Raw genomic sequence first — 27,821 nt, forward strand, 5'->3', positions numbered from 1 at the left:
TAGGTTTCTGTGGACACTCAAAGGCAGTGTGGACACTGTTACTGTACCATGCACTTCTTGAGTACTATACAGTATGAAACCTTTCACTGATATATTTCAATACAAGGAATAACTAATCTTCCATATGATGTAGCAGTAAATAATCTTTAAACATGCACCAAATCATCAAATTTGTTAATTTATAGAAATGCTTTAAAATACTTTTAACAGATAATCCTACTTATTTCTCTGTTATTTATATCATTATTTACTTGTGTAATTATTTACGAGTGTTTTATTGTATCAGTAATATATTTCATATTGAATACATTTTGAAAAATATGAAACATATTGCTCATGCAAATATTAATAATACATGGACATCAGAAACAATCAATTTCTGCACCTTTACCTTATTGTCACATTACAGTCTTAGGTCACATGGTGTTTAGTTCAGGGACATGAACCATGGATGAACATCCGGATAAAGACAAAATTTGACATATTCAATAAAAATGTAGCTAACAAAGAAATTGAAGAGTTTATAAACATTGTATTTTTTACCAGAAATAAAGTAAGGACACATGGTTGAGCACTTTCTATTAGGATTTTAATAGTTTATTGCATAATTTTAATTATAACTATATTCACTTCCATGCATTTTAAACCAAACAGGTTTAATTCCTGTTGCAGTGATTAGGTTGATTGTATAAGTTATTCATTGCTTACACTCAACATAAATGGAAAGGCCTGACATATTTTTGGATATGCTTATGCAAACAACAGAGTGGCCTGAATTGGAGAAGTTGCCAACACTGGTATAACTAAGATTGCAATTATTTTTTAGTTATTTTTTAGCATTTTTCATTAAAGCTTCAGAACACTAGACAATTATGTATTAGTTGCTAAAACAAAACCAAAGAGTGCAAGTCAAACTTTTTATAAAGGAAACTTGTATATTTTTTACATATGTAGACAAGTCTTTTCAAATAAAAATTCCACTTTCTTAACCATCACAGTTTTAATGTCACAGTAGTAAGAGCACATAAAACTTGATGGAGAAGCTGTTGCCATTGTGAGCCTGCAATAAGTCCTGTGTGTTGACTAGTCATGTGAACTGTTTATATGATTTGATCCCCCTTAGTGTGAGCTGAAGGCCCAGTTTGATGTTTTAGAACCACATCATGAGGAGGCTGCTGTCATATTTGAAGTAATGGTTAAGTTGCACAGATAAGTTGCAAACATCAGATTTATCAGTCATGGTCCATGTGATTCCTTTATAGTTAAATGAAATGGAGTGCAGTACATTTGTACTCTCACGAACATGTGAATTCATAATTTTTTTCAGTGTTTAGATATAATTTTGTTCATTATATATTCATAACGTTGATCTAGGAGTTCATGGACATTTATGTTTTAGAATGGTAACTTGCTCACACACTTGCTCTCTTGTTGGCCATGTGACAGTAAAGAAGTGGATTTTCTATTGTTGCGTTAATTAAACTAATCATTTAAAGAAACACTCTCAGACAAGTATTTGATTGATCTGAAACATCTGTCCTTAGGACAATTCATGCAGAGTGGATTATCTTCACGCAGGACAAAGTGTCACTTTAGAAGGACATGATTGAAATGGGTAAAGTGGGACCATACAATTGAATGCTTATTCAGCAATTAGATATATGCATGAAACATTTAATAATAACAAAGTGTCTTTGTGTTTTATTTGCTTAGTGGAATACTGAATAGTACTTGTGGTCAACAGAATAAAAAAATGTACTGAAAATGTTTTTTTAAATTTGTGAAGTGATATTTATGTTTAAGTGAGACAAAAAGACAGTTCTTGTCTGGATAAATGTTGAGTCGTTCAAACTGAATATCATCTCAGGTGATTAATGATACTTGTACTGTAAATGTAAAAAGTTTTGCAACGACTTTGTCTGGTCTGTCAGTATGTGAAATTGGTAACATGAAACTAAGATGCCTAGGATCATTTATCGATACTACCATTCTGCTCCACCACACATAAATTATCGATACTACCATTCTGCCCCACCACACATAAATTATCGATACTACCATTCTGCCCCACCACACATAAATTATCGATACTACCATTCTGCCCCACCACACATAAATTATCGATACTACCATTCTGCCCCACCACACATAAATTATCGATACTACCATTCTGCCCCACCACACATAAATTATCGATACTACCATTCTGCCCCACCACACATAAATTATCGATACTACCATTCTGCCCCACCACACATAAATTATCGATACTACCATTCTGCCCCACCACACATAAATTATCGATACTACCATTCTGCCCCACCACACATAAATTATCGATACTACCATTCTGCCCCACCACACATAAATTATCGATACTACCATTCTGCCCCACCACACATAAATTATTGATACTACCATTCTGCCCCACCACACATAAATTATCGATACTACCATTCTGCCCCACCACACATAAATTATCGATACTACCATTCTGCCCCACCACACATAAATTATCGATACTACCATTCTGCCCCACCACACATAAATTATCGATACTACCATTCTGCCCCACCACACATAAATTATCGATACTACCATTCTGCCCCACCACACATGAATTATCGATACTACCATTCTGCCCCACCACACATAAATTATCGATACTACCATTCTGCCCCACCACACATAAATTATCGATACTACCATTCTGCCCCACCACACATAAATTATCAATACTACCATTCTGCCCCACCACACATAAATTATCGATACTACCATTCTGCCCCACCACATAAATTATCAATACTACCATTCTGCCCCACCACACATAAATTATCGATACTACCATTCTGCCCCACCACACATAAATTATCAATACTACCATTCTGCCCCACCACACATAAATTATCGATACTACCATTCTGCCCCACCACACATAAATTATCGATACTACCATTCTGCCCCACCACACATAAATTATCGATACTACCATTCTGCCCCACCACACATAAATTATCGATACTACCATTCTGCCCCACCACACATAAATTATCGATACTACCATTCTGCCCCACCACACATAAATTATCGATACTACCATTCTGCCCCACCACACATAAATTATCGATACTACCATTCTGCCCCACCACACATAAATTATTGATACTACCATTCTGCCCCACCACACATAAATTATCGATACTACCATTCTGCCCCACCACACATAAATTATCAATACTACCATTCTGCCCCACCACACATAAATTATCGATACTACCATTCTGCCCCACCACACATAAATTATCGATACTACCATTCTGCCCCACCACACATAAATTATCAATACTACCATTCTGCCCCACCACACAAATTATCGATACTACCATTCTGCCCCACCACACATAAATTCCTGCTGAGTCTGCTCAGGACTTGTGCACCTTTTACATGTCAGGTTAGGTTTTATCTAAATTATTTTCAAGAGAAAACATGTCAGCCATTTTTTGCCTTCCTTCTTGGATTAACTTTCCTTGAATTTGGCTTTATGGATTTTATTGTTTGGTCATGAGGATATGCTTGATAGCAACTCAGTAACCTTTGCTTCCACATATTGCTCCATTTCAGTATCAACATACTCTTTCATAAATGCAACTGACACCAGTGTCTCAGATTTCCCTTATTTCATTGATTTCTACCAGGTTTTTTGCAACCGCGCCTTGTAGCTTGAAACAATATTGTAAATTTCTCTGTTAGATATTTGCAGTTTTGCAGTTCGGTCTTCAAAACTTAACAAACTTGCCTGGGTTGACACCAGGGAAAACCCTGCTGGTAAACTTGCCTGGGTTGACACCATCGAAAACCCTGCTGGTAAACTTGCCTGGGTTGAGACCAGTGAAAACCCTGCTGGTAAACTTGCCTGGGTTGACACCAGTGAAAATCCTGCTGGCAAACTTGCCTGGATTGACACCAGTGAAAACCTTGCTGGTAAACTTGGCAAACAATGCAGGAATGGCAATGAGGAATGGAAATATTCCAGCGGTCATTTGCTTTTATGCCACCACTGATTTGGATAATTTTAATGTCACCAAGATGCTCTTTCATTTGGCCACATTAAGCTTATTAAGTTATGTTTGGTTTAACCACGTGGGAATAATTCCCATTAATCTTGCTGGAGAAAGCATCAGTGTGATCCTGTAATAATTTCCGATTGTGCTCTTTATTTTCATAAGCTGCTTTTGGGCTGCTGCCAGCCTTAACTTCATGGAAGGACAGTAATATTGTAAAGTGTTACAGGTCTAAGATTTTTGTATTCGCATATCAAGGACCATCATTTGACCGCCTGTGCCCTCCAGCAATAGGAAGTTATCTGAGAGAATTACAGCAATGCATTTGGAACAACCTGTTACACCTTTAAATGGTAACCAAATACATGTAATAAAGAACTTCTTTAAGTCCATATGAAAATAAGATGGCTGGGTACCATACAGCCTAGATTTAGGTATGTACATGTACCAGCAATTATAAGCTTCTACCTGAAAAAAGTAAGTCTTGGTTTCTTTTTTATATTTGGAATTAGTTTCAGGTTGGGTTATATTTTAGACAGATTGATGGACTGTAAGGGTGAACTTTTAGGAGGTCTATGTACTGTCAGCAGGTCAGGTGTACTGTGAGGTCATGGTGCACTGTTGTGTACTTTAAAGTGGCAGGGTGTACTGTGAAGGCAGAGTGTACTTTAAGGAGTACTGGTCAGGGTCCTGTAGGGAAGGCAGTGTAATCGGTGCCAGGTGCATCTCTCTGCAATTTATGCCAAGGGACAGCACTGATAATTCCTTGATGCAGATATGAAGATTTACATACAAGTACTTTGGTACATTGATCAAATACAGTAATACCGCATGCATTCGCGTTTCTGGATTCACGAAATTTTCATTGGAACCCTCTACGTACATGTTTTCTTTATTTTATTGAATTGTACCTTTCTTATATGACTTCTGTGACATATGAAGTTTACCTAGTTTACCTTCCTGACAATGACAAAGGAAACGTCAGTCATTAAGTTTACAGTCCCATTCGTTACTTGGTTTTACCTTACTGTGAGTGCAAAAGAAAACGGCAGCCAATGAATTAGTATAGGGGTAATATTAGTATACATGTACCGTACTGTAAATGCGCTAGTGTGGCAAATACCCATTAGGCGATACTGTACTCTATTTTTACGTCAACCATTTATTTCTCTTTTTAAGGGTAATGTATTAAGCTAACTTTTAAATGAAATTAAAGTGCTTTGGGAGCATGATTTGGGTCATATTTAGGGTTTAAACTCTAGAAATAAGCATTTATTAGCATTTTTAGTGACTTGTACCAAACATTCGCGATTTGTCCTGATCTGCAACTGGTTCTGGAACCTAACCTCGCGAATGTTTGAGGTATTACTGTACTGTCAATTCTGCACATAATAACAAAATCCGATGGACCACAAAAATCTTATCAAAATTTCATCATCGGAGGTAAAATTATATTTAAACAGTCAGAAACATGTCTTGCAATGTGCTTCATAAAATGCAGGATTTCAATACATACAATTTAGCTTGTTTTGTTTATTGTACACTGTGTGTAGGGCATTCATAATATTCATGCATGGTTGTTGTTTTTGTTTTGGATCAGGTCTTTTATGCCCCAAAGCATGGAGATGGTTTGGGGCTTTGCTTGAGAATCGTATAAATTGTCTAACTGTAAGAAACAGCTGTTCTATGATAACAGTGCATGTTCTGCTCTTTTTTCCACATTGACAAAATTAGATTATCTGTGCATTGATATCAACAATATACTATGCAGCAAAAATATAGGGCAGGAAACTCTGTCCTGGGGACATGTGCCTGTGATGTGACACCAGTGGTAGGACACATAATCTTTATGATCTTGAAACACTTTATTTAAAACAAAAGGGACAAGAAGAAAAAATTGAAGGACTTATTTGAAGAATATGAACATGAAGGTAAAGTTACCACTAGTACTGTCCATCATGTGGTAAATAGTTAATTATGATACTTCTTTTATGTACAACCTTCTTTCAGATTGGTTGACCTTTTGAATCTGAAATCATTAGGCATCTTCCATGCCTTAAATGCAAGATATCCAAAAAGTTTACATCAGGGATCTCAAACTGAAATTACCACAAGGATGACATGAGGACTAGTACTTTGTCCCAAGGGCTGCATCACTGACACTTTTTCATACAGTGAAAGTGGCTCTTATTAAAGGTAGCCAGTTGAAATATTGGAAACAAGAAGTTTCATGTAATAATCAAATATTTATCAAAACTGAAGAAAACATTTGCATAATATTTTATGAATTCCGGTTGCTGTCATAGGCTGCAGGAAATTACTGCATGTGCTGTGTGCTTGAGTCCCCTGGTCTAGAGAAAACAGATGGTAGAATTTGAACCCAAATCCTGTTGGTTATGAGTCCATTATGCTAAACCACTGGGCAGGAATTTTATAAAATGTGGTTGTTCACCAACAATGTATATAACATATTTCCATGGTGTTTACATGTAGTACTTATTCATACTTGCATGTCGTTAGCTTCTTCCTTTAAGATAATAATTCTGACGGCAACCAAAAGCCAGAATTGGTTTAGTTTTACAACACATTAACACAAGTAATCTATTGAAAAGTGGTGTAAAGTGCCTTGGCCAAGGACACACCACTGTAGCTAACCTGAGCTGATCTGATTGTAAGATTCACACTTTTGATACCTACAAGCTAACCACTGAGCCAATGCGGCCCACTGCATCAACACTATATCAACCTGTCTGTAAATTGGGTGGGGCAGAAAAACATTTGAAAAGTGTTTCATTGTGAAACACGACTTAAAGTGCATACTTTTTATGTACCACAAAATTAAAGGCATCTGCATTTATGCAGAAAAAGAAACATTTCTTTTTTGTCATTTATAAATCTTGTTCCCTATTAGAAGGTGAAATGCCATCATCTGCTTCCCCCCCCCCCATTTTTGTTGCGAGTTCACCTCAATTTGAATACTTTCAGTGATCATATAAATATAAGTGATTGTAGAGACTAAGGTTTGGGATGACTTTTTCATCTTTTTCATGCAAGGTGTATTCTCTGATGTTAAGTTGTAAAAGTAAACTGTACCTCAAAGAAGCAATTTGAAATTGATGTGATCTAAATCCTTTTGATATTGTGAATCACAGCAACTTTGTTATCAAATTTCATTGTTTGATGAAAATAAAACATTGACGAAAACAACTTCAGCAGACTTATCAGTAAAACAGGAAATTAAAATAAAGAAAGAATTAAGCAACTGTGTATACAAATAGATATAAAATTTACATCCTGTACCATGCCTGAATGAGAAAACATACAGGTAATAAAATTTACATCCTGTACCATGCCTGAATGAGAAAACATACAGGTAATAAAATTTACATCCTGTACCATGCCTGAATGAGAAAACATACAGGTAATACTGCTGTAACCATGATCATGACTGAAATAAGTTCTTCCAGGAGTGGGGAGATGGCTGTGTTGGTAATGATTTAGTACCACTTTAAATGCATGGTCATGTTACCTCCCACCATAAAATGTGATACTGTTAATTTATTATTAATGATTGAGTATCAGAAAAAGACAAAATTGAAACCTCTGTTAAGAGTGTCAATGTGTATGAAAGACGGAGACAATAATAAATACAAGAAAACTGATAATTCTGTTTAGTAACTTTAATATATATTTGCTTATATGTATCATCCTTTAATATTTGAAGTAATAAATGATTAAACACTTTACAAAGTTAATGCATTAGTATAAAATATGCAAAATATTCATCTTTATCTTTGATATGTATTATTGATGTGACATGAAAATCAAGCTAATTGCACTTCTATTACTTATAGCCATATAACAATACACCAAAATCCTAATGGTATATGCCGTGTAGTGTTAGCTAGTGATTAATGTACAACTGTACAAAGGTGCTTTGAATGGGAGGAAACATGCAATTTCTTGATTGTTAATAATTCTAAGGCAGTAACTAAAGGCACCGTACTTGACAGAAGCAGCTGTATTTGATTAGCTCAGGGAGCAGTGCTGTAAAAGGATAAACATGAAACCTGTCTCTCGAGAACCCTGAATATTGGTGATTTGTGAATGGATACCCTCAAGCTCTACCTTTCATCCACTAGCTGTCAGTAAAGTTTTGCTTTTTTGAAATTATCTGGGCCACTAACTATTAATCTTTTTCTATGGTAACAAATAATCCATTACAAAATGACACATGTTGTGCTTGGCTGGTCCAAGAGTAAGCTGTACTAATCATAGACACATGGACATAATACTGACAAATAATCCATTATATAAGGACACCTGTTGTGCTTAGCTAAGACTGATACACTAATTTTTAACACCTGGACAATTTAGCACAACATAACATGACTTGTACCAATGTTTAATTTTTATCTAAATTCCACTTGTTCAAATGTGAGAAACCCTGGTAGTAGCTTTCCTGTGCTCTTCATCCACCTGTTATACTGGACACTATGTATAGCCTATCATGCACTGAAAAATGGCATTAAACCCAAAACAACATCGAAATTCCTTCAAATTTTCACTATCATCCAAATATATAGCTGTAATAAAGTGACATAATTTTCTGAAGAAAAATGTTGGGTTTAAAGAAAACTGTTTGCTAATAAGTACAATACAGCAGTTAGTCAATTTATGTACAGGCAAAGGAATAAACGAAACCAAGTGCTTAAACTATGGCCTTTAAGAAGGAGTGTCCTATTAAAAGATGTACCCACCAAGACAGTATTCCTTGTACTACCTTTAATTAATAAATGGAAATTGGTCCATCACTAAGCAAGCATATTAATTTCCTCTTTTAACTAAAGTAGAAAACTTTCAAGGCCACAATGCATGTTTTAATTGCACACAATGCATGGTCAAATTAATTTTTAAAACGATTTTATATGCTATATCTATGCATATATGTCAATGAGATGACACCGAACTATGTGTTTGGTCCTGCTTTGTGCTGCAAATGATGAGCATAATACGCTGGAGAGTAGCTTTTCGATCAACAAAAAGTGCACAAATAGAATAGGTTACCACTTTTTATTAAGAAAAACTTGTAGATGCCATGTTTAGTGCAACAAAACAGCATTTGATAATCTCTGCTGGGTTTTACAGTTGCAATCATCAACCATTTTTGCAGTGTAAATTGTTTTAGAGTGGTTCAATGCATACAGCTTGACTTGAACATAGTTTTAAATTTAATCATGGAGTGAATGAGAATTAAAGAACCAGTCTGTGACACAGCAATACACAGCAGCTTATTGCCATTGTAAACATTGTAGAGACTGTCAAATGCTGTTTACTTTTACTAAATAAAACTTAAAAGTTATATATTGCTTTAAAAAAACAGAAACAGGTAACCAAAGTTTTGTTAATTATTCAAGTACAGTAAAACTTGTCTTGAGAGATAACTCCTTCGGACAACAAAAGGTGGTCTTGTACAGGAGGACCAGTTTTCAAGGTTGAAATTCAACTGAGTTTAAGAAAGAAAACTACCCAGAATTACTATACATACATTTCATTCTGTATTCATTTTTAAATATAATTACTTGCGTTCCTACAGTGAAAGCAGGGTGAGAAGACTTCCCATGATATTTAATGGTACTGTGTGGTGTTTTTCACAACAGAAACAATATGAACTTTTTAACTATATGCATCCATGGTTGCTATTCCTTTAAAAATTGAAGTTAATCATAATAATTATTTAGCTGACTAGCACTACATCGGCAGTTTGTTTCAAGAACTTAAACAAGTCTAGTTTATTATCTGCAGTACACAACTCGAGCATAAACATGAAAAGAACCAGTAGCCAGACTCAACCCCCTCGTGTTTTTCAGTGCATCTCAGTTCACTCCATCTGCAGACTCAGTAATCATGGTTCTGTGATATGGTTGTTCACAACAGTGTTGAAACATGTTTTGTCTAAATATCATCGTTAATGGTCATATTTAGCAGGTGGTCACTTATGCCAGTGCATTGTAGTGTAAAATTTGATCTATATACTAATACAATGGCATGAATGACAGGTGGTTGTTCACAACACAGGTCACTTAGATCAGGTTTTACTCTACAACCACATAAACAGAATTACTGTTAGAAAAACGTTAGCTAATTGCTAGTGTGATTTAGAAACGGAGCACAGAGTTTGATCTGCTGGTACTAATCACGCCCACTGGCATCAAGAAAACTGTCTTGCAAGTCCTTCTTTAACAGAATGTAAAGACTATTTACAAACATGTACTACAAAGATATATTTATTGTCCCATAAGCTAAATATTTCAAAAATTCAATTATAATTACACTTAAAATGCATATGAAATCTTTTTACTGGTACACCTAAATTCATAACATGATCATTCCATAAAAATACAGTACAATTTATAGTTATTGCATGACATATAGGCTTTGAAACACAACAAAAATCTAATTTTTATCTTTATTAATCATTGAAATATTTGAATTGTTGGTGAGAATACTGGAATGCAAAAAACAAAGAATACCATTATCCTCTATGTAGATCCCAACTTTTTTGCATAAACCACTTTTATGCTTTCAGTCAGAAATGACCTTGATCTCTGACCACAAAATCAACAAATTCATTCTTTACAATGTGTAAGCTAGCTGAAATGTTTGATCCAGGTCTGTGATGAAGAACTAATGATATCTTGCAGAAACTGTTTTTTTTTTCAGTTATAGGCCTTTGCCTTTGACCTCAAATCATGCCTTATCCCAGGAGCAAGCCATCCACAATGTCCAGTCAAAGTATGTGATACAGGACAATGTTATTGTGTGGAAACTGTTTTTATTCTTGAAGTGACCATGATCTTTGACCTCAAACTGATAGGGTTTCTCCTTACAATAAGTGCATGCCATCCACAAAGTTATGTAACAAGATATTGTCAAACTGTATAAATGAGATGATCTAACTCGCATGAGAAATTAATCAGGTTACCGATAATATAGTTCACCTTATGGTCAGTGTATACAATATATTTTGTTTCCATGATACAATCCATTCTTCTAAATAATTTCATAAGGAAACTTAATCCAGAAATATGAAACAAAATTGCCAAGCCAATAATTAACAACCGTGGATATTTCTTAACATAATTTTCTGCATAATGCATCAATGAGGAAGACGTGTGTTTATCAAGAAAACTGTTATCTCCATGACTATATGTACCCAATATTTATTTTGGCAAGCCAAAGCCTAAATATGTGGCTGATGATAAATGTTTAATGGTACATCAAAAGGCTACACTGTGCCAAGTCAAGTGGTGTAAAGTTTTTTGCCTAGACAGGTACCTTGGTAACCAATCTGGCTTGGTCAGACATGCTAAGCACTAAGCTACTGAAGCTACTTCCATAGGTACACAATGCATAAAGGTAAACACCTGAACACCTGAGGTAAGTATAACAAAAAGAATATCTTGAGTAAGGCAAAATAAACAAGCATACAAAAAAAAAATGGCATTGATGAAAAAAAACATTTGTAGTGACAAGCAAATTTCACACTTGTGCATATTATCTCCACCAATCCAAGAAGCATACAGTCTTGGTTAATGGTAAATGTATATACTCTGTTTAAAATAACTGTGAAAAAAAGCTTCATTAAACCTAATACACACTCAGATCTCTGATCTTCCAAAGGATATTTGTTTGTTGAAACCATTTTGGCCTCGATGTGTCATTTGTTATTTTTATTGTATTCTAGCCAATATTTAACGAAAGAAATTCCTTTCCTGCTAATTCAGGGGTATTAATTTGTTGTTGCAACTGATTAATCCATTAATGGTGTCAAGTATGTTACTTTCCATATATTCAGGTAACAAGACCAAAATTGCTTACCATTTTGATACTGTACTAAGCATGACTTTACATCTCAGTTTGTTCTGGGAAAATGCAAACCAAGTTGCAGTAAAACTTGTGGCAATATTATTGAAGAAGAAAATTAAAACCTGCCTAACATTACAGGCTAGCCTTGTTTCATTCCAATTGTTCAAACAAAGCAGTGACAACTGTCATGTCTCTCTCATGGTTCAAGCTGCCTTAACGTATGCACAGTGGTTCCCCACTATAAATTTTCACACTATACTTCTTTTGTAATGTGGATATGGTCATGGATTTCGTTAAATTGGCTAAATTTATTAAATTTATTACGATTTATTACTTAATTTTGAATCTGATAATCAAAAACAATGTGGATGCACTTAAATATGCAGTTTTAGTGAACTACTATGGCAAGACTTCTTGGAAAACCTCAGTTTTAGTGAGCCACTATGGCAAGCCTTCTTGGAAAACCTCAGTTTAAGTTTGCCTTGTTTGTAATGGATGTCACTTTTACAAGTCCTATAAACAAAATCATAAAGGGAGAGCACTGTAATTTTACTTAAAGTGAATCATGAAAACGTGTATCCAAACTGTAATTTTAAAAAACATGCATGCAAAACAAACACTGACAATATTTTTTGTAATTATGAATCATGCATTTAGTATCTAAGCTGTAATTATAGCATGCACATTTTCTACAAGTATGAGGAAACACATTAGTCTATATTCTTATAAATACTTTAAATGTTGTTATATGCTTCTTAACAAATATGATAATATTCGTAGAATTTGTTTTGCAACCTTTATCTACATGTGTTATATACATCACAAATGTTAGAACATTTCAATTTTTGTAAAAGATGGATATGGTTTGTCCAACAATGGCATTAAGCAATAAATGAAAACCCTCTGCTGCAATAGCACTCAATCCATCAAAAGAAAATGCATCAAATAGATTTCAAATGAAGAATGTGTGTGCATATATATATACGTCTGTGTGTGTGTGTGTGTGTGTGTGTGTGCATTCCCTCCATAAAAAATATGCATACAAGATGTACAGTCCATAATTCAAAACTGAAATTTAAAAAAAAAAGATAAAATACTGCAAAATGTAGCCATGTATTACACAGCTTAACAAGCATTCCATTTCCATTCATCAATACACACACATCTCTAATTTGCATGTTGCAAATGGTCCGACAACAATACTGTACTTATATGAAGTATTTTTGCTAGCAATATCTACATTATTAAACATGGTTGATACTAGCATAATAAAGGCTTCCATGTTCATAAAAATGTGATTTAGAGGATCTGTTTTATGAATGAATAAACTGGCAGAAGATGTGAAATTTTTGAAGCTCATCATCAATTCACAGAGTGCACTTAAATATGAAAGTACAGAAAATATGGCAACAGGTAAACTGGATACATGTATTAACAAAAATTACTTTGTTACTTGTATACAACACTTACATAAAAGTGGCAGAATAATGTAGGCAAGTTTGTGTAAACAGTGAGAAATTAGATACGTTCTTATCAGTTTCCTTCATATGTAATTTTTCCTTACTCTTTCAAACAGTACCATTATTCAAGTATTATCTATTGTAACCTCAGATACTGGTTAATATACAGTCAGATACTGGTTAATATACAGTCAGATACTGGTTAATATACAGTCAGATACTGGTTAATATACAGTCAGATACTGGTTAATATACAGTACAGCTCATGCAATTTTTTGAAACCCCACGTGTTGCAGTGTGAGTGGAGAGAGAAAGTGGAGATGATTAAGAAAAAAACCTCCACAATTTCTCCATGCATCCTGATGTAGTTTCAATGGCAGCCTGCAGAAAATAGCTCGGCACACCATACTTTCTTGAAGTCACTGCAGCTGACTGCTGTGCAGTAGATGTGGTGTTGATAAAATGGGCTTGTATAACCCCTGCAACCATGCTCAAATCAGGTTCAGAGAGATGCACTGATTTATCTACAGCATTATCTCTTTTGGGAGCAATTTGCTTACTTTCTGATGAATCACACTGTACAACCCATAGGCTATTTCATTGTTAGATTATCGTAAAAGAAAATTCTGAGACAGAAAGAACTTGTGACCTAATCAAAACAGATAGTGTCAAATTTTCATCTAGTGTATTGTATTTGTTGCAAGAATGTTACAGAATTCAATGCATTTCAACTTATTCAGTGTCTTGGATGTGCACTGACAAACTCTGCATCACATATGACTTGTTCCACAGTGGCACTGCTTATATAATTGCCAAGTACCGTAAGAGCCCTTTTGACATATGCTCTAGAACTAGCAGCTTAATTACTCTATACAGTTTTAATAATTTGGTTGTCATGAGAAATATACTGTCATTTTAATATTCATTTTATAACGTATTTACTCTGTCCTTATCAAAATTTTCTATCTGGTACAAAGACATGTTCCTGCTGAGAACATTTTTCACGATTCTCATTATATTTTGACTAATTTTTCACCAACATTAGTTAAAAAATAACACTATACTGCTTATTAATGCTAACCTAGTTTGACTTTTTTTCATGCACAATATGTTGAAATTTTAAGGCAATCATCAGAATTTGAATGAAAAAATCTCATCAGTTATAAATCTATACATATAAAAACTGAAATTAGGAAAGTTTCATAAGAGGTAAAAAAAAATTCATACTGTATTGGACATAACAACAAATTTAGTTTTTATGTTTCTGTGTTAACAGCCAAAAAGCTCCAACAGTCAAAAACAGGAATATGTACACTTTAATATCTGCATAAAAGAACTGTAAAAATTAGATATGTTGTAATAAAGTTACTGACACATAATTTCCATATGTGATTATTTTTTTCAAATGATGGTAAAATTTTTTGTATTTTCTCCTTACAAAAATGAGCAAATAATAGAATACATGTGGAGACATCCATGCATAATATCTTAAATTTGTTGAAATTAAAATCTCTGAACATCTTAGATTTGACAATTTTCCATATTTTTTTTCATTTCAACAATACAGAGATCAGATTAATTTGGAACAATTATCAAACTTTGATTTTTAATGACTAGACCATAATTTGAGCTGTTCAGTACAACAAGTCAGATGGCTTCATGTGATAGAAAGCACCTTTCCCACGTTGAAATTGAAATCTTCTGAGGCTAATATTTTATGACATGTTTACAATGGTTACTACCTTGATTTCTGCTGAACATCTGCTGAAATCAAGTCTTTATTAGCGAGAGACCATTTCCTAAAGGGTGGGGTGGGGTGTAAATGCTTTAAAACAATTGTTTTGCTCTGATTTGTAGTGTAAAAAATGACACTATGCCATTTCTTTTTTACTTAAAACAATTTAAATATCACAATCGAAAAAGAAGAATATAGCCCCATAAATTCTTACAATAATCGTGCAGTCAGAATTGAACGAGCTTGTAGTTTGAAGACATATATTCAGCCTCATGCCTGGCCTTACTGCTTAAGGACAGGTCTGCATTAAGTGTAAATTCAGTTTTCTGCTTTTTTGTGTTGTTGTTTATAAACAAAAGTGGTTGCCTCCTGGAATTTAATTGTCCATACCTCAGAGGATTACTTTTCATGTTTAAACAGTAGGATAAATCTACACTGTTCAAGAGAAGCTCGACAACAAGGTGGGCCTCTCATCAAGTCCATGCTTAAGTTTATTCCAATTTGTTTTTACTAAAGTAAAAGGGTAAATTTATTGCATAAGAAGTTTATCAACCTTTTTAAATGTGCTGAATATACAAGGCTTCTGAAATTATTATTTTATTGTCTAAATAGAACATTCAAATAAGATCAAAGATTCCTGAAATGGTTTCTGATTGTAAATTGTTAGTGATGTATCAGGCTTTCCAAGTGTTGTCTTCATTTATTGGCTGTTCAAATGTGCATCAGTAATGTTGACCAGCCACTCCATGGAGTTGCCATCAGAATGCTTGCTGAGGTGTGGTGGTGATTAGTAGGCATTCAGTGCTCCGTCATAGAGCATTATTGTGGAGCAAAAGTAGAGGGGATTAAGTCCTCAACGTTGATGTATGATGTTTACAAAAATCACTTGAGCTGTATGTAAATTGTAGTAAAATTCATTGTACAAGCGCTTCCATAAATCTAAAGTTGTAAAACAAATTTCAAATCAAGCCATTTACATGAAACATCACAAGGGAAAAACTTGTAAAACCATTATGAAAGAAAATGAATTAAAACAAGGTCACTATTAAGTAAGGATATTCCTAGCAAGTAGGTCACTATTAAGTAAGGATATTCCTAGCAAGTAGGTCACTATTAAGTAAGGATATTCCTACCAAGTAGGTCACTATTAAGTAAGGATATTCATGCCAAGTATTAAAAAGAACTGCTGAAGGAAGGGTATGTAATATAGGTGAGTGTTCACTTAATGTAGAATTATTTTATTTTACAAGCTTTTATATTACCTATTAAAGAAATCTTACCAATAAATTCTGTATTTTAAGTACATGATCTCCAAGAATACAATTTTCAAAAATATTATTTATAGGTGTATAGGCTGAAAATCACTCTTTCATTTTTTAAATCTCAAAGCATTCATACTTTGTTTCTGATAACAATACTGGCAATATATATTTATCTAAGTAATTATTTACATGTAAGATATTTATGTATAACTGCATTTATATATAACTACATGTCATTAAGTGTGGATCCCACCTGTGAAATATGTAAATTTATTCCATATTTGCAGTGATGGTATAAAAATGCTCAAAAATGTTTAAACATGGTTCTTGTTTGGTGTAGTCTTTCTTTTTTCTCTGAACAATTCTTTACAGTTATATTTGTATGTTTTTGTGGATCATTCGCACTTTACATGACCAATCACTGAAGCTGGGCTCTCCATACATGCACCTCTATATACTACTACACTGTGGTCCCTCACTATAATGAAACTCAGTATAGAACATTCTCTCATATAACATGGGTATGGCCATTCTGGGATGAATTTAGTTTGATATTGAACATACCTCAGAAACAAGGCAACATTAATTATAAGGTGGAGCGCTTTTATGCCTCTGGCATTGTAAGGGACCACTGTATACTGTAATACTGTAAGGGACCACTGTATACTGTAATATTGTAAGGGACCACTGTATACTGTAATATTGTGAGGGACCACTGTAATATTGTGACATGGTAGTTTTTCTTATTCTCACAACTAAGCTAAAATGTGAAACTTTTATCTTAAACAAAATTATGAGAAACCATTACATGTACATGTATCATCTTTGATCATGCAAAAAATTACATTGGGAAAATCATAATTAAAGATATGGATTCTCTGGTTATCATCAATGTTAAAATTAAAAACCTTCATTTTCTCATAAATTGTCTGATTCTCTTGTATATACAGGATGGCAGTCAAATTGCTGATACACCGTCATTTGATAGTGAAAGCATGACAATATTGTGTAGAAAATGATTGGCTGATTTCTGCTATCTCAGAATCTCCGGTCAAATTCTTTATAAATCAGTTGACTGACTGCTCCCACTGGGATCTTTTATCTACCACACTGGTACTGGACTTTTGTGGACTTTCTGTATTCAGTGGTGAAAGTGGAGCACCACCTCCTCTACGGCTCCTGAATAAAAAAAAAACAAAGTTTTCAGAATATCATTCTACATACATTAGCCTCCAAAATTCAGTGTCAGTATATGAAACATTGATGGATTATTGATGTAGTAACTAAAACACTGCAAAAAATAGCATTATAGCTATCCCCATTCACTGAATGTGTAAGGGGGGAAAATTTATAACTCTAATACTTATATCAATACAAATACAAAGACAGGTCAATAATTCCAACACTCTTGATTATGTTTTTAAATGGTAATGGAAAGTGACACTTATTTTATTTAGAAATTATCGCATAGTCTTCAGTTTTTGCTACATTTGCTTGATATGAATAAAGTACTTGTCCCAATTGTTCTGTAAACAAGTACAGCTTACATGGATTTTACATTCCCCTCAATTTTAGGACATTCTCCTACTTTTATGAAACTGAAGTCAAGAGGGCACTGGTTATTATCACAAAAGTAAACAGAGAGCTCTAAATTACAAACTTCGACAATTTCTTATAGATTTTCCATTCTGAACACAATCTACATATTTTGAGGGGACAAATTAAACAAACTGCATTGATAATAGTTCAGACTACTTTCTGTAACAATATGGCTCATTAAGCATGCAAGCAGAATGTTTAATACATTAACCCCTGGAGGTTTTTGTCGTTTTCGTCTGAAATTCGAGTAGGAAACACATTTTGAAAGCTATTTCTGAATACATCCGAAAACACCAACTTCCAGGTGATCTTCCAATAACATACTGCCTAGCTGTGTTAGAAATAATGTTTCTCATTGGCTATTTGGCTCACGCATGAGCAGAAGGGTAAAAGTTGGAGTTCTTTTTTTTTTTTGCTTAACGGACCCATTATTTTCATATCGAGACCACTCTTTATTCCAAATGCCCATCTTATTTCATCTTTTTGCAAAGGTTCATCTGTCTGTTTGCAGTTCATACCAGTTTGCCTTAGATCTGAGTCTAAAATCCGGACACAAAATCAGATTCTGACCACGGACGAATTTTGGATAGAAAATAATCAGGTCCAAAAAATGAGGTTTTTCTCTCTGTATTTTGTAGTGCAACAAGAAATTCCAGATTATTTGGTATCATTGTAGAGCTACATCTGTCTACCTTTCTATAATACCACCCACTTTAGTGTATCATACATGACCTTGACGCTACAGAGCTTAGCATTAGGCTACTATCTCCTGCCACTTAAACTCGTCAACAGGGGTTAATGTGTTGATTGTGATTCTCACAGTTTCAATCTTTATTAAATTTCATGACTGCTTATAGATGATACCAAACTTTGATCATAAAACTTGACTAAGCACTTCACAAATCTTATTGTTTATCTGTGTGGACATCTCCAGACTCCAAGCTATGAGAAAACCTGAGTAGGCCTATCGTGACCAACACACCCTTGTTCAAAAGTCAAAAAGCTTTCATTTACATTTGTATTTGGCCCCTCTTGTTCTGCAGTGTGTGTGTGTGTGTGTGTGTGCATGTGTGTGTGCATTGTGCCTGTGTGTGTGCATTGTGTGTGTGTGTGTGTGTGCATTGTGCGTGTGTGTGTGTGTGTGTGTGTGATTTGGATTTTTAATGTAGCTTTAAAAAAAATTCTGTCATATTTCTACAATGTCTGGAATGTGGCAGTTTATAGTGATCATGTCTAGCACAGAGGCATCATGCCACTGACATGTAACATGATGTCCCACCCTGTCACATTATCTTGACACCAGGCTGACCAGTCCTAACATTAACCTCTTAATGCTGAGTGCCTAGCGAGACAGCTGTTAGTATCATTTTTATAAGTCTTTGGTATGACTGCAACCTCCCACATCTAGGTTCTGCATTGTGTGAGTATATTTTAAGAAAACGAAAAAACAAGAAGATTTTGGAAAAAATAATTCTGAACAGGGTTCATCTTAGTTTAAAAGGGATGAGATGGTTTGGATTCCCATTTTCAGTATTCTGTTCTTTCTGTCTGCAATCCCAAAGCGCATTCAAACAGGCATGTGACACCTCCATAGGCATATATTACACCATATTGCTGGTTTCATCACCCATGACAATTTTAAGAGTGATCCTTGTTCTATATCTATATATTTTCATCATTTTCATGGATGTATGTTTTGTTATTGCATTTATTGTACATGTAAAATCCTTTAATCTGTGGATGGTATTTTATTTAATCAAAACCAAGTATGAGTTACTCACTTATCATTAACATTTATAAACAAAATTTAAGGGAAAAAAGAAGGGTTTGTTTTTTCATACCGGCTAGATGCGTGTTTTTTTTAAATAACAATTGTTAGTAATTGTACATGTCCTGTCCACTTTGGTTTGTATGGTCAGGTGATGCTTGTACAGTTATATCCCAATTTTCTTGCATGGTGCCATGGTAGCATAATTTCCCATCATCCACTACCCTTACTTAACGATATCCTCTCTGTCTGTATTAAACATCCATGTTTGTTACCTATTTAATTATAATTAATTTTATGTTACTGATTGTGATTTCTTTTTATTTCTGTTACTGATTTAGTATGCTTTTTATCAACTTTCTTTATCCTTTCCTGGGTGTCATGGTAACCAAGTTGGTTGAGTGACAGACTCATAAATCAAGGGTTGTAGGTTTTTAAATCTGCCTGGCCATGTCTTGGTTAGCTGCCTCATTTTCATCTTGAGAGATGCTCTTGGCTTTGATGTGTTAAAATGCACATAAAGCCAACAAAACTGAAAAAGAATATCCTTTCCCATATACACACTCCCCATCATTCCTCCTTGGAGAGAAGAATATAAATGAAAAATGGAATTAAATTTTCCTTATCTAATACATTCTATATATTAGTACACTGCATGACAAAGCTCTGACTATTAGTGTGCTGTACAAGTGAATATTATTAGTGTGTTGTACAAATGAATATTAGTGTGCAGTACAAGTGAATATTAATGTGATGTACAAGTGAATATTAGTGTGCTGTACAAGTGAATATTAATGCGATGTACAAGTGAATATTAGTGTGTAGTACAACTGAATATTAGTGTGTTGTACAACTGAATATTAGTCTGCTGTACAACTGAAGATTAATATGATGTACAACTGAATATTAGTGTGCTGTACAAGTGAATGTTAATGTGATGTACAACTGAATATTAGTGTGTTGTAGTTGTACAACTGAATATTAGTGTGTTGTAGTTGTACAACTGAATATTAGTGTGCTGTACAACTGAAGATTAATGTGATGTACAACTGAATATTAGTGTGTTGTAGTTGTACAACTGAATATTAGTGTGTTGTAGTTGTACAACTGAATATTAGTGTGCTGTACAACTGAAGATTAATGTGATGTACAACTGAATATTAGTGTGCTGTACAACTCAAGATTAATGTGCTGTACAACTGAATATTAATGCAATGTGCAGTACTTTATTAGTGAACAGTATAAAAGTGTATCCCCTAAATGTACTCCCCATGTATCTCTACACACTTTATCAGTCTGATCATCAAAGTTGTTAATGTATTTTTATGTATTCAATGTGTGGTTTAGTTTTTTCTTTCCTGGTACATGGTATCTAACTCATCTATCAACTCTTCACAACTTAAGTAACTTAATGGAGGCACAAAAATGTCCATAGCCGAATCGTGCAGGCACAGGAACCTGGATGAAAGGGCAATTTTCACTGTCATCTGATTATATGGAGCAATTTTTGTCTCTGCTTGATTTCTATGAACGAACAATGAGTTCAAACAAGTAAATCCATATTTTATCACTTAAAGGATGGTTAACATTTAGTTAGAGTATGTGTATATATATATATATATATATATATATTTATATGTAAAGACACTGCCTTTACTTATAGAGGCGAACATGTACTCTACAAAAAACGTAAGTCATATCTGTGATAGGTCCACTGAAGCCATCTGTTGTACAGTTTAGTTAGTATATAACTCCATCAATCTAAGGCTGAACCATTTAGTGTTTGACAGATGCCGATGTAACTAAAACAGATGCTTCTCTGCATTAAACTTTTACATCATACATAAAATGTTAACTGCATTTCTCATCCTTTCTCTGTCTTTAGTTCAAATGTTAAATTTTTTCAATAAATGCCTCAGACACCTTAAATGTTAAATTTTTCAATACGTGCATCAGACACCTTAAATGTAAAAAAAATTCAATAAATGCCTCAGACACCTTAAATGTTAAATTTTTCAATAAATGCCTCAGACATCTTAAATGTTAAGTTAAAGGTGTAGAGGTGCTAATCCTAGATTGAACTGAGCAACAAATATTTGTCAATGCAATCAGAAGTTGTTTTTTTATAAGCTAACTTCCTGATAAATAGCTAATCTAAAATTATCAATAACAGGGGTTTCAGTCTACATGGCATGAACCTGCAGTGTATTTCTTAGCATAAGATCAAGAAACCAGCCTAAACATTTGTCAAAAAGCAGAGTTGGTCTTGTTATCGAACAAAAACATCCTTCATAGCTATTGCCAAAATCTGGTAAAAGTGGAAGAGGGGTTTGTCATAAAGGATGCATGGACGTATCATTAAATAAACACCATAGTCTATAACATGGTGTCACGGAACTGGATAAATCCTTTTATTTTTTAAATACATGTACTTGGGTTTAATTTTTTGTGTACAATGGTACCTGAGGGTGATTTATGTATACTGAGCAAAGATTTCGAAATAGTGAGTTCGGTTCATCTGCTGCCACATGTGGAATGTGCTTTCGATGGGTCGAAGAACCGAATACCTCACTGTAGGTCAAAATCTTTACATCATGGAACATCTTGTCAGTGGGCAGTGTACTTTAAGGACTTCCACATCTTCGGCTGTAGAGGTATGTGAGTTATTGATTTCTTGTGTATAAGTTATAACTATGGAATTACATTTATTTTTTATATATTTTGTATGCTAAGCTTTGGCTTATGTAGTATCATGCAAATATTTTCTATTCTTGTTTGTGACTTAGCAAGAGATTTATATTAGCAATATATAAAGTTGCATTTTTAAGAAACATTTAGTACCGTAGGATTCTTGTTGGGCATGGTTAGGTTCACTTCTGAACTTGTGTATTGTTTTGTAGTTATTGTGCTGATAATGTAATCTGTGTAGCTTACTGTATACAACGTCATTACATTGTATGGTATATGCCAGTGTCATGCATAGTACACGGTGTTAGATGTATTTTCAGCTGACCTGAGTGACTTGAGTGTCATGACCAGTGTGATCGGAGTCACAGCTGTATAGCTGATTGGAGTGACCAGAGTGATTGGAGTCACAGCTGTATAGCTGACCAGTGTGATTGGAGTCGCAGCTGTATAGCTGACCAGTGATCAGAGTTATTGGAGTGATCGGAGTCGACATGGTACCAGCTGCAGAGAAACCACAGAAGTTGACTATAGCAGCTGTGGAGGTGAACCATAACAGCCATAGAGCTGAGTAAACAGTGTTTCTGGTCGAGTAACAGGTAATCAAGTGTTGCTGACAGAGATTGGTGGTGCTGATTGCTTGATTGACCAACCTGGAATACTGACTGGCTTGTGACGGAAGGTGTAACTCCATACATGCATTCTTCTAGCCGTGGGCTAATCTTTGGGGTTTGTAATACCCTGTGTGTTTTTGGGACTGTATCATAGTTTGTACATCTGTCCCTTTGTTTTCATCATTTTAACTATTTGAGTGAATACATTTTTACTATACGAGTAAAATACCAGTTTTACTGTTTGAGTAAAACATCATTCTTTCGTTGTGAAATCAATGTGAATCATTCACCCCTTGTCCTTGTACTGTGTAAGGTCATTTATTTGTATTTTCATTATTTAGTTCATGTGGATTATGTTAATTAATCCAATGTTTGGATATTATAAGCACATATTAATCATAATTCTTTTCTCATTCAAGTCATTCGTCATTAAACATTGTATTTGTATCACCATCAAAAGTGTTCTGTTGTAAAACTGAAATCACACCTGGTTACATGTATCTTGTTACAAATGGTGTCAGAAGTGGGATCATCTCGGATTTAATGGAGCACTTACACTGGTTCATTATTTTTGTATGATCTTTTGTGTGTTTCAGATGCTCTTGACAAGACAGCGAAATTAAGTTGACACATAACATTACTTCATTTTTGTACACATTTCATGTTTTTGTTGCCTTTCGAGAAGAAAAATACGGTTCGTTGAAATTATAGTAATTACGCATTTTCTGCATAATACTGCACTTTTAAGTTGGTCATATCAGATTTCTGAAATTTCATCAATGAAAGAACTTGTAGAACTGGGGAAACAGTTTGGCTATGAGGGAGAGTCCCTTAGAAATTTTGTTTGTGAAGAACATGCTAGAGAAAGGGATCAGAGATTAAAGGAGATTGTTGTTGTTGTTGTAGGGTTTAATGCCATTTTTCAGCACACAATAGGCTATACATGGCGGCCAGTATTAATGGTGGAGGAAGAACCCGGAAAAGCCCGGAAAGAACCACCAACCCATGAGAAGCTACTGGCAAGCTTTCTCACATAACCACATCAGTCGAATCTGAGACTCGAACCCACGCAGACAGAGGTGACATGGCAGTGATCTGTAACAGTGAGCGCTTTAGACCACTCGGCCACTCGGGGCCCCCAGACCCAGGGGGAGTGGGTGGGGAGGCATGTTATGTTATTAAATTCAGGGAAGCCAAAAAAAGAGTTGATAGAATTAGAAAAGAAGACTGAAAGGGATAAATTAGAGATAGAGTGACAGGTAGAGCGGGAAAGAGGGAAAGCCGAAGAAAGAAAAATGGCATTTAAAAAGGAGAAGATAGGATTAGAAAAACAGGCCGAGAGGGAGAAGATAGAATTAGAAAAACTGGCAGAAAAGGAAAGGATAGCAAGGGAAAGGGAAGCATAAAGGGAGAAGATAGAACTGCTTACAGAAGTAGAGGACAGGAAGTTAGAAAGGGAAAAACAAGTGAGCTTAGAAGCTTTGGAGATAGAAGATAGAAATACATGTAGGTAGAGGGAGTATCAAAGAAATTCTGAGTTATTGCAAACTAAAAGGGAGGGGGAAGATGATTCTAAACTGAGAGGTCCAAAATTGCCCCCATTTGAAGAAGACAAAGATAACATGGATCTAAACAGGTCCGAAAGGTACGTCACTGTAAAAATATGGAAAAAAAGACAATTTGTCTCTTCATCTTAGTGCGTTGTTGAAGGGTATAGCATTAGATGTGTATTTGCATTTATCTAATTTGCTGAATTAGTTTAAGTATAGCAAACCCGAGAGAGGCGAGACATTCACCTTGTTCATCAGTAATAAATGCAATTACTTGCATCGATGGGTGGAATTTTTGTAAATTCATTAAGACATCTGAGGGTCTTATCGATTTCTTGCTTTGGAACCAACTACTGACAAATTGTGGCAAGGAGTTATATTTGATCTTGAGGGAAAAGTCCTTCATGAATATATATGACATGGCCACACAGGTGGATTTATTCGCTGAAGCTTGGGGTGGTTCTCAGAATGTCATCTTGTGAGACAACAAAGGTGGGAATCAGGTCAAGGACCAAAAAACCAGGGAACCTGAAAAACCTGGTAGGGATAACCAGGGAAGGCATAAGGACAAGCAATGCTTCACTTGCCAAGAGTGGGAACATATCTCCCCAAATTGTCCTAAGCGGAAGGGACCAGTCCAGAGAGCCGCGGTGGCCACTGAAGGCAGGCGGGCGGTAGCTGAAAAACTGGACGTTTTCCAGCAGGCTAAGTGGGAAGCAGTGTACAAGCCAGTGGTGCATGCAGAGAATGGTTACGATGTCATCCAATCGATTGGCACATGTATTTTCCCTGAGGCAAGGGTACTGACAGCAAATGGCACTGTCAATGGACAAGAAGTGACCATTTTATGAGACACAGGTTGCACCAGTGTAGTAGTGAAATGGAGCCTCGTCTGCGATGACCAATTGCTTGGGTTTAAATTGCCTTGTATGCTACCAGACAAAATAATCGACCACATTCCTGTCATAAGGATAGATATCGAAATACCTTTCTTGACTGGGACCATGAAGTGTTGTGCATTGCTAACCCGATCTATGAACTTACAATTGGTAATGTACAGGGATCTAGACTCCCAACCATGTTCGACTTCTGATTCCAGATCATCCAAGCAGTGCGAATCAGAGCTCAGGAAAAGAATAACAAACCGCTATGCAAATTAAAAGAACTGGAAGCCATTACTGACATCTCCTGCAAACAATTTCTGAATGAACAAGAACACGATATGTTTTTTCATGCAACTGTGGAGAAAGCATTATTGGTTACCATGAGGAAGTATAAGTAAGAACGGGGTGTGTGGGTGGGGTGAGGTGGGGGTCCTCTAGATTTCTATATCGTGATGGTTTCATTTATAGAGAGTCATCCTCAGCAAAACATATGTCCTGCCATTCTGTCTATTCACCAATCAAGCTGCATGTTTTAAAGTGTATTGTACTGAAATAAAATTTAACAGTCTCTGGAGTTACCTACCATGAATGATATTTGATGAAAACTGGAATGGAATTTTTTTGAGTCACTGACATTAAAATCATTTCCAAATGGAAAAAAAAGGTCAAAATGGGTACATTTGATAGTATTTTTCCACAAGGCCAAGGGGGACTGTCTAATGAATCTGTAAAAATGGGGTTACCAGACTTATTATCAGATAATAAAAATCATTAGAAAATATTGGCCCCCAAAAGGATTGTGCAAAAATTGGGTTGAGGTTATCATCTCGGGCTGATCAAGTAACTAACTTACATGACTGAAATGCTATCTTAAGTCCAAACTTGGTTTATTATCTTAATCATGGTTTATTCCAATTATCTTATTTTCATAAACCTAATCTAAATCTTGAAGAACAATGAAAAAATTTAAGTTTCAGTTCCTTACCTTAACTCCTCTTCTCTTTCTCTCATTTCCCTTAATTCTTGCTCAATCTTGGACTCGGCTTTGTGCTTGGATTCTCTGTAAGAAAAGGTCAAGCCTGAGACTGATCTCCCAAAAGTCTTTTGATTTTGAGGGGTGGATTGGGGTGTGGTAGGTGTACTGGGTGTAGTGGCTGCTGAAGTAGGCTCAGGGGTTCCATTTTCAGCTGGCTTAGGCTGGGGAGATGGAGACCATCCCCGTTTGGGAACACTGAAATTCCTTTTCACAGGAGTACTGCTAATGTCTTGTCCAGTAATTGAGACATATTTATCAATTCCTACATGTTCTTCTGAAGTTGACACAATTTTCCCCTCTTTTTTTAAAGCCTGCTCTCTTTCTTTTTGTTGCGTCAGTTCTTGCTGTAACCTTGAGGAAGACAATTTTTTCATTGTCATGCTGTTCTCTAGTGGACTTTGATAATGATTTCTAATAGATTCATCTACATTTGTACCAGATGTTGTGGCAGGATGGGATTTGGCACTTTCTTCTTTATCTATTTTATCTGGAAGACCTTTTTGTCGCCTTAGTTCATTTTCACGTTCTCTAGCCAAACGGATCTCCCTCTGAATTGGTGTCTCATATTGTGGGGGATCAGACTTTCTTGAATCCTGAGACAGCTCCTCCTCATATGGTTTCACTTTAATATTTTGGGGTCTGTAGTCCATTGGAGACTTTCCTGTGCCCTGACTTGACTCAGAGTCTTGGGACCCCCTTCGTTCTTGAACGTGCAGTAGTGTATCTTTCTGCAATGATGTTGGTCGAGAAGTTGACGGTTCAGATTGAGAGTTTCTATTTTGTTGCTTAGTATCTGTCAACTGCAGACTGTCAACTGCCCCTGTTGAAAGTTTTTCTCTCTGACGTTTAAGTTCCTCCTCTCGCTCCTTTGCCAATCTTAATTCTTGTGCAATTAAACTTTCTCCTTTGTGTTGAGAATTTGCTATTGCTTCTTCGTATGTTATCCTACTACGTTGATTTCTAGTTTCAGACTCTTTTGAATCAGAATCACTTTCATTTTTATCAGAGTCTGAGGAGTCTGGAGTGTATTTTTTGTCCTCCTTCTGTGCTGCTGGAGTTGAGACTGCAGTAAACTGACTGTGGCTTCTTCTCAGTTCTTCTTCACGTTCCCGTTGAAGCCTAATTTCTCTTTCAATGATGCTTTCATTAGGATCCACAGCTGGTTCCTGATCTGATTCATCCGATTCCTGGATAAGAAATAAAGACTGAATCTGACTAGTTCTTCACCTCAAATACATAATTACTCAAACAGCTTCATCAGCCAAATCTTCACAGACACTGGCATATATTAAACT

The 27,821-nt window shown here is 35.3% G+C and overlaps 1 protein-coding gene across 1 annotated transcript in view; it reads right to left on the minus strand.

Moving 5' to 3' along the window:
• Positions 1-7,729: 7,729 nt before the first annotated feature.
• LOC149806685 (uncharacterized) overlaps positions 7,730-27,821 on the minus strand; it is a 379,423-nt gene continuing 359,331 nt past the window's right edge. The window contains exons 17-18 of the mRNA XM_089956535.1: positions 26,476-27,713; positions 7,730-17,569 (exon numbers count right to left, since the gene is read on the minus strand). Coding sequence (XP_089812661.1) covers positions 17,458-17,569; positions 26,476-27,713 — 1,350 coding nt within the window. The 3' untranslated portion in view covers positions 7,730-17,457. The remainder of the gene's footprint in view (positions 17,570-26,475; positions 27,714-27,821) is intronic.

The sequence above is a fragment of the Sinohyriopsis cumingii genome, chromosome 1 (assembly GCF_028554795.1).
Source record: "Sinohyriopsis cumingii isolate HCF-2022 chromosome 1, ASM2855479v2, whole genome shotgun sequence".
Taxonomy (NCBI): Eukaryota; Metazoa; Mollusca; class Bivalvia; order Unionida; family Unionidae; genus Sinohyriopsis; species Sinohyriopsis cumingii.